Source organism: Sminthopsis crassicaudata, chromosome 6 (assembly GCF_048593235.1).
Source record: "Sminthopsis crassicaudata isolate SCR6 chromosome 6, ASM4859323v1, whole genome shotgun sequence".
NCBI classification, from domain to species: domain Eukaryota; kingdom Metazoa; phylum Chordata; class Mammalia; order Dasyuromorphia; family Dasyuridae; genus Sminthopsis; species Sminthopsis crassicaudata.
In genome coordinates, this window is record NC_133622.1 from 185,621,090 (window position 1) to 185,640,685 (window position 19,596).

The 19,596-nt window shown below is 42.7% G+C and overlaps 1 protein-coding gene and 1 long non-coding RNA gene across 2 annotated transcripts; one reads left to right on the plus strand and one right to left on the minus strand.

Moving 5' to 3' along the window:
• Positions 1–1,777: 1,777 nt before the first annotated feature.
• ADRA2C (adrenoceptor alpha 2C) lies at positions 1,778–5,098 on the minus strand. The gene is given in 4 exon segments (XM_074275714.1): positions 1,778–2,490; positions 2,493–2,912; positions 2,915–4,105; positions 4,959–5,098. Coding segments are annotated over 3 exon segments (1,407 nt in total). The 5' UTR covers positions 3,738–4,105; positions 4,959–5,098; the 3' UTR covers positions 1,778–2,326.
• LOC141547240 (uncharacterized) lies at positions 5,056–6,547 on the plus strand. Its single transcript, XR_012483546.1, has 3 exons — positions 5,056–5,188; positions 5,487–5,633; positions 5,782–6,547. It is a non-coding gene; the product is annotated as an uncharacterized LOC141547240 (long non-coding RNA).
• The last annotated feature ends 13,049 nt before the right edge of the window (positions 6,548–19,596 follow it).

The window sequence follows — 19,596 nt, forward strand, 5'->3', positions numbered from 1 at the left end:
CAAATTTGAACTCAGGTCCTCCAGACTTCAGGGTTGGTTCTCTATTCACTGAGCCACCTAGCTACCCCAAGTGACTAAATTTTTAAGGAGATAAGGGAGGGAAGGAAAGTGGCAGAGCAAACACCAAAGTCCAGTCAACCTAGAATAAACCAACAGATTAACATCCCTAACTCTCCTGCCTAACTGAAAGTGCTGAGAATTAACTAGTTGTTTTAGGGGTGGGGACGGTGAACTGAGGCCAAGTGAAATCTAACCCAGAAGCTATTCTGGCCATGTAGAAACTATGGCTCCCATTCTGTCCATACAGCCCTTTCAAGACATCTTGGCTGAGAGTGAGAAGCACTTGCAACCTCCTTTGATGGACTAGCTTGTCTGTCTCAAAGTGGATTGCAGCCACCCTCTCACTCAGGGTGTAGACTTTCTTCCTCAGCCCAGCGCTGCTGCCTTTGGGAATAGAAGATCAGAAAATAAAGTGGAAGAATACACAGGGTGATTTTCTGTCTCTGGTCAAAGGGAAGACGAAAGAAGTGGTAAATATTCTGAGTAAAGTTCTGATGGGATGACTACTGAGAAAGGTGGGGAAAAGGGGTAGAAAGGGGACAACATAAACAAGAATTAAAGGAAGAAGAGAACGAATGAGGGAAGATCAGGAAGAGAGCAAAACAATAGATGAAAGACGAGTTAAGTGTAGGGGGAGAAAATGTGTAAGGAAAGGAAGGGGAGACACTGGGAAAAGGAGAACAGGAGAAAGAATGGATAGAGGAGAGGAAGGGGGAGAAGGGAAAGACGGGGAATTGAAGGAATTAAAGCCACAGTCAGCGATACTTGAGGGATGTATGGGGTGGGGTGGAAGTAGGGGGACGATAAAATGGCTGGAATAAAAGGGGCAACAGTTGGAAAAGAGTATTATGGAATAAATAACGGGAGAGAAGAAGAGGATGAGGGAACGAGGACAGAAGGGGAAGAGAAAAGGAGGGACAGAGAGACAAGCCAGAAAGTCCCGAGGCAGAGCGCAAGATAGATAAAGAGGGACTGAAAGAGAAAGGAAGAAAGGGGGAGGCAGCAATAAGGGAGACAAGTTCGGGGAGGCTTCAGGTGGACTCGAGACGGCAGGGGCGGGGCTTGACAAGGCCGCTGCTAGGAGAGGCAGAAGAACCGAGAAGTGAAAGGAGATTCTTGGGGGGAATGAATAGAAAATTGAAGGAGCTTAAGATAGATGGTTACAACAGAGAGGAAGAAAGCTCCGTAAGGAAAGAGTTCCTAAGAAACTAAGCTAAGAAATGATAAAAGATTCAGGATTGTAAGTTCCCGGGCCAGCTCTCTTCCTCCCTCATTCCCCTTCCCCCCAAATAGTTGCAGTACACTTTTATAGGTGTATTTTATAGGCGTGTGTCCATGTCTCAGGCCACATACCGTTTTCATCGATAATGATAATCATATGTGAGTCATCTAGATGTGTGTGTGTGTGTGTATATACACAATGTATCATATACAGATATTATGTAGGCTGGCTACAAACTGTCTGTCCCTCATCCATTCCGAAGTGGTGCGTGGGGGGCTGGGGAGGAGAGGGGCCTTCCTCAGTTCTCAAGTCTCCCCAATCGTGTTTATGTGTCTGTGCGCGCGCGGTACAAGGGGGACAGGGATAGTTTGCGGAGTCCAGAGTATTAAGTGGAACTTCCCCAAACTTCTGCAACCTAATCCCAAGGTAAACATTCCGCCCAGTTTCCCATCTCTCCCTCTCTGTTCCATCCTAAGGACTGGTGCAATCGAAAGGTTTAGATTACAAAGGTTTATTTAGAAAATAAATTTGGTTTCTTTTTTTTTTTTCCTTCTTTTTGGCAAACATTTTAAATACTTTCAGGTAATCAAAAGATTGTCGATGCCCTTCACGGCCTTTTTCCCTTAATTTTTCCCCTGCCTCATTTTCCCCCACTTTCTCCAGCTATTCTAATCTGTTCCGCGGTCCGGCCAAACTTTACCCTCAGTGTGCGCCCTCAGCCGGAATCCGGTGGACTTGCACCGGATTGGCCGGCTTCTCAATAGCTTTCGCGCAGACCTCGAACTAAGTAAGGTTTTTCCTTTTCCAACTTCCTTTCCTTTCCATCCTTTCCCTCCTCCTCCACCTTCTCCGCCTGTTCTCTTCAATCCCCTTTCCCTGCCCCTGCGCCCCCCACCCTTCAGGTGTTCTTCCGTCTCTCTCCTCAACCTCGCCCAACTCCGAGCCACCCCCTCAGTAGTCCCTCCTGCTCAGGCCCTGCCCGGCCTCCCCTTCGGGGCTCCCTCCATCCTTCCTCCTTCAGCCCCACCCCGAGCCCACCGGGGATCACTGCAAGAACGTCTTCTTCTTCTTTTTGAACAGGATGTGCTTGAAGGACCTCCGGAAGTCCTGGTTGAAGATGGTGTAGATAACCGGGTTGAGGGAGCTATTGCAATAACCGATCCAGAAAAAGAACTTGAATAGAGTCTCGGGCACCTGGCAGGCCTCCTGCAGATGCCATACAGGCTGTAGGTGAAAAAGAAAGGGAACCAGCACACGACGAACACGCCCATGACCACAGCCAGCACGAAGGTGAAGCGCTTTTCTCGGGCTTGGGTCACCTTCCGGCGGCACAGGCTGCTGCGCTTGCGGCGCCGGTGGGACGAGAAGAACTCGAGGGAGCGGTTGCTGGCCCGGGACAGGCGGCTCCCAGCACCTGCCGACGGGCCTCCTTTGGTAGAGAAAAGGAGAAGGAGAAGCCGCGGCTGCCCTTGCGGGCCGCGGAGTCCTCTCGGCTGCGCCGCCGGCGCCGGTTCTCCGAAGTGCTGCTCTCCTCCAGTTCGATGTCCTCGAGCTCGGTACTCCTGCGCAGTTGGTGGTGGTGATGGTGGTGGTGGTGGTGAAGGTGATGGTGGTGATGGTGGAGGTGGTAGTGCCCATTCTCACTAGCCTGAAGGCGCAAGGAGACGGCGGCGGCGGTCGAGGGCCCTGCCCCCAGGGGCGGTCGGCTGAGCCCGTTCTCCGTCTGGGACGAGCCTTCGGGCACCGTGCGCTTCTCCGACAGCGTCCGCGTCCGCAGCTTGGCCACCCGGTAGATGCGCACATAGACCAGCACCATGATGATGCAGGGCGCGAAGAAGGAACCGATGCAGGACGAAAGGATGTACCACGTCTCGTCGTTGAGCTCGCACTGGGGGTACTGGTCGTCCTCCGGGTCGCGGTACAGGGAGATGAGCGGGGGGAAGGAGATGACTGCCGAGATGAGCCACACCGTCACGATAATGCCTTTGATCCGGCGCGGGGTACGCTTCAGATTGTATTCTACCGCCTGCGTCACGGACCAGTAGCGGTCCAGGCTGATGGCGCACAGGTGCACTATGGAGGAGGTGCAGAAGAGAACGTCCAGCGCCAGGTAGATGTCACACCACACCTTGCCGAAGTACCAGTAGTTCATGAGCTCGTTGGCCAGCGAAAAGGGCATGACCAAAGTGGCCACCAGAATGTCAGCGCTGGCCAGGGACACAAGAAACAAGTTTTGGGGTGCTTTCAGGGCACGGCTGGTCAACACGGCGATCACCACCAGTACGTTGCCCACGATCGTAAAGATTATAAGAAAGCTCACCACCGCCGCCAAGCCGGCCACCTCCGCGGGCGAATACTGGCTCGGGGGCTGCCTCGCTCCGGCCCACAGGGACTCGTTGGAGGATCCCCCGCGGTCGCCGGAGTGGGTGCTGTTGGTAGTCAGCTGGAGATCCATGACCGCACTACGAGAGCAGAAGCAGGGGGATCCCCTCCTGGCCCCAAGCCTCTGAGCAGAGTCCGCTCGGGTGCTGCCTATTGGGATTCAGTGCCTTCATTGCCGAGTCCTCCTTCCAGAGGCAGCGAGCGGCAACTGCCCGCAGAAGCTTCCCTCAGTCAGTGAACCGTGCCCACAGGGGACTAGGGCAGCGCCGTCGCTTCTCCTCGTCCCGAAGCAGCCCTTCTCCCGGCCCGGAGCAGCGCTAGCCCAGCTCCGCCGGATGAGCCGGGCGTCCGGGAGGGAAGCAGTCCGAGAAGAGAACAGGACAAACATACGTGGAAAAATCCCGAACTGGAGCTTCCCCTCAGTTCCCAAGCCCCGCGAGCCTGTAGGGGCAAGCAAGGTTTGTAAGTGCAGAAGAGGAGGAAGAGGCAACTAGAAGGGGGAGGGGGAGGGAGGGAGCGTTAGGGGGTCATAGCACAAAAGCGTGACCCATCCAGCCCTCCCATGCACTCACACACACACGCCCTCACGCCCTCCGCCCCTCGGGTCCCTAGCTGGTCAGTAAGAAAACCTGGGTTGGGGAGGCAAGAAATCTACGCGATCTCTCGTGGCAGAGCTGGCTGGAGTTAAATGCGACCGTAGCTGTGGCGGCGGCGGCTGCAGCTATCCCATGGCGAGGTGCTTATCCTGCCGGCTCGGTTGGCTTTCTGCCCAGCAGTCGCTGCCCCTCGACGCGGGGCCCTACTGCTTGCACCGCGCTGTCCGGGGCAGGCTTGGACTCTAGCTCCCGTACGGGCGGCGGCCGCTCCAGGGCAGGAATGGCGCTACAGTCCCGTCCGTCTCTGCCTAGCCTGGCGCCTCCACGGGCGCTGCCTCCTCTTCCTTCTTCTTCTTTCCCTCCCTCCTCCTCCTCCTCCTTTTCGTCTTCCTCCTCCTCCTCCTCCCCCTCCCCCCCCTCCTCCTCTTCCTCCTCCTCCCCCCCCTCCTCCTCCTCCTCCTCCTCCTCTTCCTCCTCTTCCTCCTCCTCCTCCCAGGCGCAGCGCCCCGAGTAGCGGCAGAGCTCGCTGCCAGGCGCTGTCACGCCCACCTGCGCCGCGGAAACCGACTGGGAGCTTGGGGAAGGGGGAGGGGGTCCCAGGCGCGTCCCGGGCTCGGGGCGCCCACGGGACAAGGCAGTTAGGGAGCTTTGCTCGTTCTGGTTCAGTGTCCCACCTGCTCCAACTTTACTTTTCTCACCTTCTTCCACTCAGCGCTGCCTCCTCCCGGCCCCCCGTGGGGTGCTCTGGGCATTGTCCCTCCGCTGGTCACTTCCCTTCCTTCTCCCAGCGTTTGCAGTGCGTGATGGAGAGAGTGAGGGAGAAGAAGCCCGCCGGCCGGATCCCGTAGCTCAGCCGTAAACTCGAGCGGAGACGTCTGGGTTTGGATTCCAACTTCGTTTATTGTTCTGCACCCTGTGGTCTAAGTGTGTATGTCTGTTTGCGGAGGGGGCGGGGATGGGGGCTGAGGAGGCGGGACTGAGGGAGAAGGGAGGAGGGAGGGACGGAGAGGCTGGGAGAATTTTGGAGGTAGAGCTTTCACACGCTTGAGGTCAGTGTAACAACGCTCATCAATCCATCTGGTCGGGAAGAAGCTGAGGGATTTGAGTCTAGTTTAACATTTTATGTTGTGTGTGAGTGTGTGTGTGTGTGTGTGTGTGTGTGTGTGTGTGTGTGTTTTCTTTTGAGCCTTTCATTCTGTCACTTTTAACATTAACACTTACTGCAGCTTCTTCCTCCGCTTGTCGTTCTCGGAGATTCATGGACTCAGAAAGACAGAATGTCTCAGCAGTGGGGGAATCTTAGAACATAGAGCCTAGAATTCCAGATCTGGAAGGAATCTTAGAACACGGATTTCCGTTCCTCAGGAAGAACCGTAAGAAATTCAATACATCCAATTCTCTTCCCACCGAGGCCCAGAAGGGGAAAAATCACTCCCCTAAGGTCACACGGTAAATCAGGGATTAAAGAGAGACTCAAACCCACTTCTCTGAACTTCTCTTTCCTGGCTCTTTCTATTACAGCGCCATGGTTATTATTGACAAGGCAAAGATTTCCAAGCAGGCGGCTCTCCCCAGCAGCCCAGCTCTGTCTGCTGCACATTTATAAGTGAAATCCCCTCCGAGTCACCATGGCAGAACCCCAGCTACTCTCCATGGGGAGAATCCCTGAATCTCCTAATGATGAGCTTTTCTTGTTAATTTCATCTTTATAAAAAACAACCAGCTTTCCTGTGGTTATTATTATTATTATTAGGGAAGAGACTATTGAAAATCTACTTATTTATGGAAAGCATTGCATTTCACAGCTTGGATGGGGGGGAGGGTTGGGAAGGGAGGAGGTTTGGACTGACTCCCCAACACATGATTTCAAATGCACCTAGAAATCACATCCCAGCTTCTGGGAGTAGGAGACTATTAGGCAGTAGTACCCCTCCATCAAGCACAGCTATTTAAATGTGCATCTTTGGACCATATGCTCCTTTGGTGGCAGCTTCCAAAACTGTATTTTTTCTGAGCCATTGTCTGTCCCCCTTCAGGATGGTAGGAAGACAGGCTGCTATTTTTGCAGTGGTGTGGGAATCTGCCTTTGGATAGAACTGCACACACTATACCTTGGATGGAACTGCATACAGGATACCTTGATGAGGGATAGAAGTGGGAGTAAAGACAGGAAGAAGAGAAAAGTACTAACCTAACTAAAAGGTCAAAGTTTGACCCCACGTCAGGACACCTGAGCTTCAGACTTGGCTCTCAGATGATTTATCAGCCCTTCAGTTCCTCCACTGCTCCAAACTATAAAAATAAAATTTGTGGTAACTCCTCACAATGTTGTTCTGTGGGACTTGTAAAGCCAGAATTTGGACCTCGTTCTTCTGCTACCAAAATCACTGCACCATACAAAACTGCCGAAGCTTGATTAGCTAGAGGTAGGATTCATCTGGGAATGCTTGCTGAGTATGTTTTCAGGGATGCCTATTCCATAATAGTTGCAGTGATTTCTCTGCATCCTCCTTAGCATGTCAGGCACATCATTTTTGATGTGTTGTCCATGTCCTTAGGTTATGTAACTGAACCTCAGGGAAAGTACAAAGTATGAAGAACAGGAACAAGAAGAACTACAGGAAGGAGAAGAAGAGAAAATAAGAAAGTTGACCCACAGGGATCGAAGCAATTAGAATGGGTATTCCCTGTGTAAAACCAGAGATAACTCTCTGACAGCAATGATATATATGATTACTGTTCAATGAAACCTTCTATGGATGTTTTCTATATGAACAGAGTGAAGCCAATTGAAGACATTTTAAATTGGCGTTGATAAAACATTACAGATTATCCATTAGCAAACTGCCCTTTGCCAACTGGGAGAAAAATAGATTGTTAATTTATTAAATCACTGGCATCTGGGTAAGTATAGGATTGGATCAAAAAGTGGAGCCTGAGGGAACATTGAAATCACCTCTTTTGATCCTTTGATGAAATCAAATGACATATAACACAAAGGAAGGAATTGCTTGTCTTCTCCAGGAGTGAGCCATGTGAGAAGGCACAGATATGTTCTAAATGCATTAGTAATGTATATAGTTTTTATTATTTTTATATAGCATACAAATTCTGTGGCCACACACAAGTACTAATTTCTATGAAATTCAATTTTCTCATTTGGAAAATGGGAATCATAATGTTTGAACTATTTACCTCATAGAATTATAATGAATAAAAGAGAGGCATATTGCCTCTGAGCATATTGATAAAATAATAGTTTATGCCATTTAAATGGAAGGGAGCAAATAAACACTTATATAGCACATACTATGTGCCAGACACTTCACTAAGTTACTATCTCATCTGTTACTCACAACAAATCCAGGAGATAGATACTATTATTATCTGCATTTTACAGATGAGGAAACTTAAGGAAACAAAGGTGAAATGATCAGGGCCACACAGGAAGTGTCTGCAGTTCAATGTAATCTCAGGGCTGCCTTAGTCCAGGAATGCTATCCACTGCACCATCTAGCTGCATCCTTTCTTCCATTAAATCCTCCTCATCTGCCTCTATGTACCATGAAAGGGAACCTTGGTTCTTGAAGTCTATGCCAGGAAAAGATTGACAGTTAAAGTCACAAAATACAATATTGGCAAAAGCTGATGTCTATTTTTCTGAGGACCAGCCTACCTATCTAAATGCAGAGACTCATCACCAGCCAGGTGCCTTCTTAGCCATGAACTCTTTGGCCATGGCAACCCATGAAATTACAAAATGTTTCCCATTCTATGTAAGTCCCTCCTGATTCTCCAGTGACTGTTACAGACAGAACAGCAGGCAGGGAGTGCTAAGAATTATCCAGTTTTTTGGCCATCTGGAAACATGCACTTAACTGCTGGTCTTCTAAATTCAAGATCCTTATTGAGCAACCATTAGGAGGACCAGAGGAATTGAATTATATTGATCTTGGCATTCACATGATAAAATAAAACCAGAAGATGAAAAAGGAATTGTGCCTAAATGGAAGGCTGGCTTACAGATCCTTGGAGGGAGAGACAAATAAATGGATTGGCAGTTGTTCTTTTGCTTCCAAAAGCAACAAGCAATGTTTCATAAAATATTGGGTCATCTTACACAAGTAAGATTTGCATTAGCAAAATCAGAGAAACAAACATTAAAAAAAAACTTATCATCATATAATACATTTGCTAACTATGCAAATATAGGCAAGGATTATTCTCACTGAACCTCAATTTTCTTATCTACAAAATGGGCATAAGTAACACTTCCACTATGTGGGGGGGGGTTGTGAAAAAGGTGCTTTGTAAACATTAGGGAATTAGAGCATTTTGAGCCATTGGAATCTATTATCTCACCTGCTTTCCTCATTTGACAAATTAGGGAATTAAAGTTTAAAGAAGAGCACTGACCTGGTCACATTACTAGTAACTAAGTCATGACTAAGACTAGGTTTCCTGATTGTATCCACCCCCATGTAATAGAAATGAAGATTGAGCCTAATGGTATAGAGTTGTTTATTTTATGTTTCCTTTTAAAAACTTACCAATGTGGGGGAAGATGAAAGGAACTTCAAAAGTCACCTAGACCAATAGGACATAGGCAAACCCCATTTCTAACATGTTTTTCATGGACCATTTCTTCCAGGGCACCCCATTTCATTTTTGGTTATGAAGTACCCGAAACACTTGTATTCATTAGAGCCTTGGAAAAGCAACTCCAGATATACTGTGGGTTCATAGCCACTCAAAACCAAAGAAATGGAACCAACTAGAGTGAGTCACATATTATATTCTAAGTTTACAGGCAGACGTATCACTGATTATATTTCACCATGAATCATTTCACATATACTGCCATGAACCCTGACACTGTTTTACCTTTATTAGACACAAAAAGGACATAATCAATACAAAGCAAAGACATTTAATGGAATAGAATAGTAAGAAAAAGAAGATTTCCCCCCATATAGCTGGGGCATAGTCTCCCACAATTTCACACACCATCTGTGAGAAGAGTGAACACAACTTGGGAACACTAGTGACTACATATGGTTGAACATGCATATGGAGGGACAACTCCCACATGTAACTCTGCAGATGTCTTCTGTGACATCACATTACTATCTGCTGCTCCTGACTGCTCTCTGCTGTCACCTACTGGGCTTCAGGACTGGAGTCCTGAGCATGCTTGTAATGTCTTCCTTATATGAAGAAAAATGGACTCTGCATTCTCACTTTTAACTTATTCTGTATAAATTAAGCAGGCTACTCACTCATGCTGCTATTTTAAGAGAAAAGTAATTTTCTATAGAAAGAGAGGGAGATCTGTAAGCTTTCAGAGTCTTTTCCTTTAGGGATCAAACTTTTATAATACAGAGCACAAAAATTTATCTTATATCTTATATAATCTTATATATCTTATATCTTATATCTTATATATCTTATCTTCCTGCTGACAGTATCAACATCTCTGTCCTAATTCTCTATTTGCTTTAAGATTAGTGAGTTTGCATGTTTCTTGCTTGAACCATTACAGGATCCTATAGCTGCCAAGATCCATTTCAAGGGGTTCCACCGAAGAAGCTTTACCATAATTCCCCTCAACAAAGCAAGACCTTTTGGGACTTTCTATGCAAACTGATAGGAGAATGAAGGCAAGAATCAAAGAAGCTGGCTAGATGAGGCTGTTGAAAGGGTAAATTACCTTGCCTCAAGTATTTTGTTCCAGATTTCTCCTTTTTACATGCAAGAGTGACTGAACCCTTTTCACCCCATCCCAACTTTGACCAAAATATAGTCCAAGGGGAAATTCTATCTATATTGTACCTTTATGTGTTCTCCCCCATTAGAATATAAACACCGACTTTGGAACTCAAGGAGTCTGATTTCAGATGCTGAGTCTATTGTCTTTCCAGATTCTGAGGTTCTCATCTCCTAAATGAAGAGTTTAGATGAGATTTCACTTAAGATCCCTTCTTAATCCAATATGTGGTTAGAGGATTCTTAGTGGGTTAGTGGAAGTGAGGAGAGGAAGCATACACAACCTAAAAATTGTCAAAAAAAAAAAAAAGATTTCATACTACAATGAGGAATGTAGCTCTGTTGTCTCAGCCCTAGGCATGAAACAGTTATAATCATTTAATGAAGCATTAAGATAGAGCAACTTGGAAGAAGAAGACCCACATTCAGGCTCCTTCTCAGTTTCTCACTAGCCTGTTGGCTATTTCTAAGCCTCGTTTCCTCATTTATGAAACAAAGATAATAATTCCTAACTTGGCAGCCATGCGGGGTTATTGTTTGGATCAAATGAGCTGATAGTTTTGGTGTGTGTGCATCTGTGTGTTGACTGATATGTGAAACCAACCAAATTAAAAGACCCTGAATTTTTCTCTCCTCTTATTGTTTTTTCCTAGCTTTCTTCAAGTCCCAGCTAAAATCCTATCTTTTATGAGAAGCCTTTTCTGATCCCAGCTTAATGCTAGTAACTTATCTTTGTTGATTAGTCCAATTTATCCATTATATTTTATTTGTATATAGTTTAGCCTACGAGCTCCTTGAAAGAAGGGCCTTTTTTGCCTTTGCATGTCAATATCAAATACAGTGCCTGTCACATAGTAGGTGCTTAATAAATTAATAAATTCATTCTTAATAAAAAGTGGTTTGACCTGAATACAAATCAGTGATTGATTCATTCAATAAGCATTAACTGAGAAGATATAATGAAGGTTGAGAGATATGTAGTCTACTCTTTTTGGCTACCCTTTTTAATTGGAACTCAAAGACTGTGTCCCAGTTCTCAAAAAAAGTTCTCTGTCTATACTACTACCAAAATTATTATTCATGTCTTCTCAAAAGTTTATTTATCTTTGCACACCTAAAATTAACTCAAAGCAAATGTTTTTGTTGAGATAACATTATAGGAACAATTATCAACAAAATATTGCATCCTCACTAACAGGATTGGGAAAACTCTCTCACAGCTACACAAATCATGGGTGGGAAGAATGGGCACAGAGAGAATACACTGGACAAAAATGCACACAGAGAAAGCATATAGTGCAGGCATCTTATATCTCTAGCGTCAGGTCTCCAATGTTTTGTCTTCTCTCCTATTACTCTCATGTTCTCTCCAAGAAGATGGAGAATCTTTGCTAGGCAAGTCTCTGCTGGACTCTCTGGGCTTATTCCTCTTTGCAACTCAAGCTCACATACCTCTCTTCTTCACTCACTTATTGAGCTGTTTCTCAACTTGATTGTTGAACCTGCACCAGGCTCAGTATAAAATTATCTCTTCCACATTTCTGAACATTAGGGGTGTAGTGCCCTCTCACAACCTAGAAAATCCAAGTAAATTATTTTGGTTCTCCCTTCATATCAGAGAGGAAGTTGATTTAATGATTTCATTTTCTTGGGTCATAGACCTTAAAGCCACCCCGGCTTTCTCCTATGTTGGACAATGAACATTTCAATAGTTTCAGTTTCTGCTCCATCTGACTTTTGGCAAGAGGAGGAAAGCACAAAATCGTTCCCATCTGGATGCTTTCTATTCTCTTCACTTTGCAGATGAAGAAATGGAAGCCCAAAGAGATAAAGTGATTTGTCCGTGGTATAAACGCAATAAATTATATGTAAGATTTGAAGTCAGACGCTCTGGTTCCAAAGTTCTTGCCACTGCACTATGATAATTATGGCTAGCATTTATAGAGCACTTTAAGGTTTACAAAGTATTACTTCATTTGATCAGAACATCCATTCTAAGAGGTAGGTGTTATCATCTCCATTTTACAGATGAAGAAACTGAAGCAAATAGGTTAAGTGACAGCCAGAATCACATAGCTAGTGTTTGTGTCAATGTTTTAGTTCAAATATTTCTGACTCTAGGTATAGTGTTCTATAGACTGTGTTAACTGTGGTAAGAGGAAGTATGACCAGAAAAGAGGATTTAAGAAATGGCAGATTATTTTCAGAGACAACTAAGGGTACAGTAAGTAGAGTTCCAGGCCAGGAATTAGAAAGACTTAAGTTCAAACCCAGCCTCAGACATTTACTAGCTCTGTGACCCTGGGCATATCACTAATCTTATTTGCTTTTGTTTCCTCAAAAAACTTTAATATGATCCAGAGAAGAAAATGGCAAATCCCTCTTATATCTCTGCTAAGAAAACTCCAAATGCAGTCATGGAGAGTCAGACATGACTGAAAAATTACTAAACAACAACAAGATTATTTTCATCTAATGGCAAATAGAGTGATACAGGGAAGACTTTATGAAGGAGGGGATTTCTCTCTCTTTTTTATTTCAACATTAATCATTTTGTGAAAGAGAAATCAGAACAAAAGGGAAAAGCTACAAAAAATAAAAAGCAAGCAAACAAACAAAAAAAGGTGAAAATACCATGTTTTTATCCTCATTCAGTCTCTGTAGTTCTCTCTTTGGATGCAGATGACATTTTCCATCCCAAGTCTATTGGAATTGTCTTGGATCCCTGTATTGCTGAGAAAAGCTAAGTCTGTCACAGTTGATCATCATATAATCTTGCTGCTACTGTGTACGGTATTTTGGTTCTGCTCACTTCACTCGGCATCAATTCCTGTAAGTCTTCCCAGGCTTTTCTGAAATCAGCCTGCTTATCATTTCTTATAGAAGATAATATTTTGTTACATTTATCTACCATAACTTATTCAGCCATTCTCCAATTGATGAGCATCCATTCAATTTCCATTTCCTTGGCACTCCAAAAAGGACTGCTATGGAGTTTTTAAACATATAGATCCTTTTCCCTTTTTTATAATCTCTTTCGAATACAGACCCAGTAATGATACTGTTGGATCAGAAGGGATAGATATAGTGAGGGACTTTTTAAGCTGGGAATTGAAAAAAAGGGGAAGACTTCAATATTCAAGACTAGAGAGAAAGTAAAGGATTTCCATTCCAGGCAACTCAGGGAATGTGGTTAGCAATAAGAAGATAGATTTAGTTTTTCATTCTTTTAAAGACTCTGAAAGGGTCAGGAAGAGTAGTAAGATTCTGTGGAGAGAAAATAAAGACAACTTAGATATTGGCTCCAAAAATTAATTTCCATCTTACCTGTTACACCAAATGAGTTAATAACATCTGCTCTGCTTGGAAATCTTCCATCTTCCTATCAACAGAAGAGAATTAGAGCTCTGGACAATGTCATACCAATTGGGATGAAGAAGACTTGGCTTCTTACCCTTGGGCTGCCACCATGTGATTTGAGGGCATCACTTCTTTTTTTCTGGGACTTTATTTTGTCCTCTGTTGGATGAAAGGATCAGATAAGATAATTTCTCACATCTTCTCGAGCTCTAGCCCTCCTATTCAATGCTCCAAATTACCTCCTAGTTCCAACATTGTATGTTAGAAGTTCTTTGTTCCTTTCAATGTCTCTCATTGAGTGAATGACATTGAGTGAATGACAAGATCTATGTCACTTCAAATGCCAGGGGATTGGGTCCCCATTTTGTTTCCAGTGAGGAACTTGGGATAGTTGTAAAAGAAAAGATTTTCCCTGCTCCTAATAAAACACACAAAGTGTCCACTGTGATAAGAAGGGAGCTTGGAATTCTTTGGATACAGGTTTCACCAGGTTATGGGGTGGATGTAGGGATTATACAAGTGATTCAAACTTGAAAAAATAAAGAAACTTCACTTACAGATGGAATCCTGGGGAAACAAAATAGAAATAATAAATAGAAAGCAGTATAGAAAAATTATTTAGAGATGAAATTCATTTCAGGGGCTGTGGAGTCTCTTCCCTACCTTATTTGGCAGATGATGAAATGAAAGGTTAATTGCACAAAAAGAGTAAGTGATTTCCAGAGACTTACCCAGCTATTAAGGGCCTGAGGCAGAATTTGAAAGCAGGTCTTCTTGACTTCGGGTTTGAGCTCTCTCTAATATGGCATGGGATCACTCTGGTAAATAAACTTATCACCTTGGGAGTCCTCAGACATTTCTAAGGGGTTATTATACAGAGACAGGCAAGAGTAGTCTAGGTGATGCAGCATTTGCAAAGCCAAGAATCCTAATAGAATTCTAATGACGTTGGAATCTAGCTGAGACTGTATCATGTAGTCTGTCCTGAAAAAAAGGATCTTCATACTGACCAATGGCAAGGAATAATTGGTGATTTCCTTCTACCATCTCTCCACATCTTGATGGATGATTGACCTCTCCTCTTATGAGGAGATTTCTATCCCATCCCTTCAATTATAGAGGTTACCAGGGTCACTTCCGTTTGTATTTGGGGTAAAGGATGATTTTCCATTACTTGATTTAGTTTATTTTGTGTATCTTGTTTTTATGTTTTAATTAAGTGCTTTTACTATTGGATTTATGACTTTTAGGGCAAGTAGGTGGTCGAATGGATAGAGTGTTGAGCCTGGAATCAGAAAGACTTGAATTCAAACTTGACTTTAGACAATTACTAACTGTGTGAGCCTGAGCAAGTCCCTTAACTTTATTTGCCTCTCCTCAGAAAAGTGTAAAATGAGCTGGAGAAGGAAACGTAAACCACTCCAGAATCATTGCCAAGAAAATCCCAAATAACTTCACAAAGAGTTAGAGCCAACTGAAATGCCTAAATAACTATGACTTAACATGGTCTGGTAATAGAAATTCTTGTACTAAATGCAGATTCAAGTAATGATTTGTCTAACTGATTATCCAAAATAGCAGAATCAAACCTGAAAAAAAGTAATTAACTAGAACTAACTAGAAATGTCAGAGACTTTATGGATCTACTTGTTATACTATCAAACCCTTCCTTCTACCTCCACTCCCCACATGTTAACAATGACCATTTGGAGATGTATTTTCCAGGCTTTAAACTTGTGGTTTGTTCTATGTCTGTGTTCTTATTAGAAAAACAATCCCATATTAGATCTGCAATAAAGATACCGGCCCCACTTCCTTGGAGAGCAACCTCCTGAAATTTAAGTCCGTTGTGCTCAATGCCTGCCAAATTTGATTATAGTCACTATGGTTTAGGTAATGAGGTATCCAATTCTTAGATGTGGACTTTACCTTCATTTATTATGAGCAATATTGACTTTACCATTAAGGAGGGAGCCAGCTTCATTTTTAAACTCTACTTAAAGTATGGCAAAAAGTGTGTGTGCATGCGAGTGCGTGCATTTTTGGCAAGTTGTTCCATATATTATGACTATTAACTTAAGATAGATAGGACACAATAAAATGACTGTGGTTACATGTTCACTATTTGAGAATATGACTCTATTGAATGACTACTTTGGTTCTAAAGGACTTTTTCATTGCCAATCAATCAATAAATAACAAATATAAATAATAAATAAATAAACATTAGTCAATAAGCATTTATTAAACACCTACTCTTTGTCAGGCCCTGAGCTAAATGCTGGGGATACAGAAAATAGGCAAAAGATAATCTCTGCTCTTGAGGAGTTCAAAGATTAATTAAAAAGACAGCATGAAAACAGCTTCATCCAAATAAGCTCTATGCAGAATAAATTAGAGATAATTCACAGAGGGAAGGTGTTAGTATTAAAGGGAATTAGGCAGGATTTCTTGTAGAAGGTGAGACTTTTAGCTGGGACTTGAAGGAAGCCAGGGAAGCCAGGAGGGGGGAGAAAGAATTATAGGTATGGAGGGCAGCCAATGGAAATGCATGGAGTCTGGAAGATGAAGCACAGCTAGGAGAAAGACCAAGGATTTTGCTTTACATGGGCAGAGAGGACTGGGGATCAAGTGATCAGCTTTAATACTTATCACCTGTGTGCCTTTGGGCACTTCTGTAAGCCTCAGTCTTTTCATCTGTAAAATGGAGAGGATATGCAACATGGTACAGATTATAGAGAACCTGCCTCTGCTAAATACAAGCTGTGGGATCTTGACAAATTTCTTTCCCTTTGAGTGCCCCAGAGGAGAAAGTATTGTTCTTTATTGGTTGAAATGTCCATCACCCATCGAAGAAATCATATATTTGGTTCTCTTAGCCCGTCAAAAAAATGTTTCATACCTACTTTTTGGACATGTAGGTGGTACAAAAGATGGAGTACCAGACTTGGAGTCAGAAAGACTCATCTTCCTGGGTTCAAATCCATCTAAGACACTTATTATCTGTGTGATTCTGGGAAAGTCAATTAACCCTGTTTGCCGCAGTTTCCTCATCTGTAAAATGAGCTGGAGAAGAAAATGGCAAACTACTCTAGTATCTTTTCCAAGAAAACTCCAAATGGGGTCACAAAGAGACACAAAATGACTGAACAACAAATACTTAATTGGTGTTTTCATACATCTTTTTTTGTTTGGAACTCACAACAATCTTGTAAGATAAATAGTGCAAGCATTATCATTATCCCCTTTTGCAGAGAAGGAACATAAAGCTCAGCAAGATCCTTCAGACTTGTCCAAAGTCACGTGAGCTTCAGAGCTGAAAACAAAGTCCTTGTTCCAAAATTGTTACCCTTGGCAACCAAGAAGCTTAGAGCTGAAGGAGTCTTCTAAGATCCTCCATTCTAATGGTTTTCAACCACTTTGTTCTCTGGACCCTTTTATACAAAAAGAGCTTTAGTCTGTCAGACATATATATATATATATATATATATATATATATATATATATATATATATATATATATATACATATATATATATATATACATACACACATACATACATATATATATAATACAATATTATATATATGCATATAGATATTTATCATATTAGAAATTACATTTTTTGTGCTATTATGAAAATAGCTTTGACCTTCCAGACCCTCTGAAAGTAGAAGGGAAATGATTACCTGACTTGTGGTTGCACAATGAATTAGAGGATAAACTTAATCCTAATACAACGGTCTTCTGACTCCTTATCCCAGAGTTTTTTATTTCACACTTTGAAATAGATAAATAAAATGAGGGCCAAGGGAGACCTTAGAGGCCTTTAGGTCTAGCTCCCTCATTTTACAAAGAAACTGAGGCACAAAGAGGTTAAATGATTTTCTTAGCATCACACAACAAATAAGTGTCTGAGATGGGATTTTAAGTCAGTTTTATTCTGATAAAAAGTCAGACATCCTCTGCTCTATAATATATTGCTCTGTGACAACCTAAAAGAGCTTGCTTTTCTTTCCTTGTCTTCCCGGTTCTCTCTTTATCAGAAAAGGTCCCCAAATGTTGAAATGAAAGCATATCATTCATCATTGTTGCCAGGATAAAGTAGCAGTGAGGATAATAATTTTCAACTCTCTGATTCTTTAAGGCTCATAGAATGTTGCTTTTCTCTCAACAACCTTATGAAGTAAGCTGGGCAAACATTATCCCCATTTTACAGCTGAGGAAACTAAACCTCTGGGGGCTCCAAAATAGGCTGTTACTCTTGAAACAAAAAATAAATTTATTTTCAAGTGATTTTCTTGGGGACAGTGCAGGATCCTGACCACTTTTAGGGTCCAGGATATCTCAGCAATTTGGAACTACCTATGGACTTGATTTAGGCATTAGAATATAGACTTAGAATTTAGGCATTAGAATTGGACTAATGAACTACCCACTGAATCTAAATCTTCCTCTGTATGATACCCTCCCTGTTACCATTGTTACTAGTTTTGGCTCAGTGGGGCCAAGGAAACTCTTCCACATGGCAACCATTTAAATTTGTAAACAGCCCTACCCCCCATATAATAAATAGCCTTTTACTCTCATCCAATCCTCCCATTTTGCAGATAAGAAAATGGAGGCCCCAAAAAGATGAAATGACTTATGTAAAGTTGTACATAGATTTAGGCAGGAAATAGTAGAGCTGGGCTTCAAGCCTGGATCATCCAACCCCACATGCAATATTCTTTTCACTTGCTACAACAGGCTAATTTCCTTTTCTTACACTTTATTCCTAATTAGAGACTAAACATTAATTAGATTGAAAGTGGCAGAGCTAACAGTATCCCCTATGCCAGGTGTCAGGTGAATAACTGTAGTCTGGTTGGCTCTATTCAATTGACAATGTGGTACTTTTCACTCCTTTCTCTCCTATGACCCAGAGATGGATATGTCAGATCTGCAGAGGAAAAAGAAACTGGAAAATGACATAACAGTGAACTAGACCGTTGAGCTAGACCATTCAATGCATAACTCCACTCCTTAAAAGCAAGGATTGATTCTTTTGTCTGATTTTTCAGATGATGACTCCCATTTAGTTCAGTTCAGCAAAGTTATAAGCTTCTGCTACATGCAAGCCATGATGCTAAATCATGGGGATTATGAACTAGACCAGAACTGGCCTCTAATCTGTAAGTGGCCAGAGTTACACAAAACAGGCTGGAGACAGAAGAGTCAGGGCACAAAGAAAAATTTAATTAATTTTAGAGTGAGGAAAACAATAGTTGCAAATGGAAGTCCCCCCTTTCTGGAAAGGAGAGCATATCTCTCTGGGGAAAGGCAGAAATTATATACATAAAAAAATCAATCCATAAAAAGTGGGCTGGACCATGACATAGTCATTCTTAAGTCTTGACTAGCATTTCCCATGACAGGCTCATGTATGGACGATATAAGTAGTCCTGGTCCCGTGGGAACACTCTCCAAGTTGAGAGTCTCACAGCGGAGCACAGAATTAGCAAGAAAAGGAGTGCAGTACCTGGTTCAGTTCACTTGACAGTAGCAAGGAATAGGGATTGTGAGCTTGTCAAGAGAGGTAATGGATGGCTTTCAGCTGTAGCATGTTGGCTCTCAGGTCTCTGGAAAGTAGGGGGCATAAATCCCTTAGTGAACTACTAGTGGTGGTCAAAGCAACACATTTTGCTTGGAGGGTAAGAGCATCCAGAGCTTAAAGGATTGTTTTATTAAGTTCAGGGCATAGTATGCTTTCTGGGCCTTAGTTCTGGGAAGCAATGTTTTTCTAAAATATTTTCACATGAACAAAAGCAAAGAGAAAACAGTGTCTGAATTTGGAAAGTCCGGGTGAAATTGTCAGCAGAGGATCTCAGAATGTCAGTGCTAGAAGAGACAATAGAACATTAAATGTTAGAGGTCGGAAGTATATAATAACAACAAAAATGATTTTTAAACCCAGCATTTATATAAGGCTTTAATGTTTTTAAAGTTATTTTAATATATGTGTATATATATGTGTGTATATATACACACACATATATGCATGCTTGTATATATTTATGTATACACACAAATATCTCATTTGAGCCTCATAACATACCGTGGAAGTAGGTAGTATTTTTATTCTTTCTTTCCCCCACCTTTTTTTCTACAGATAAGGAAACTAAAGCTGAGAGAAATTTAATGACTGGTCCAGAGTCCCACAGCTAGTA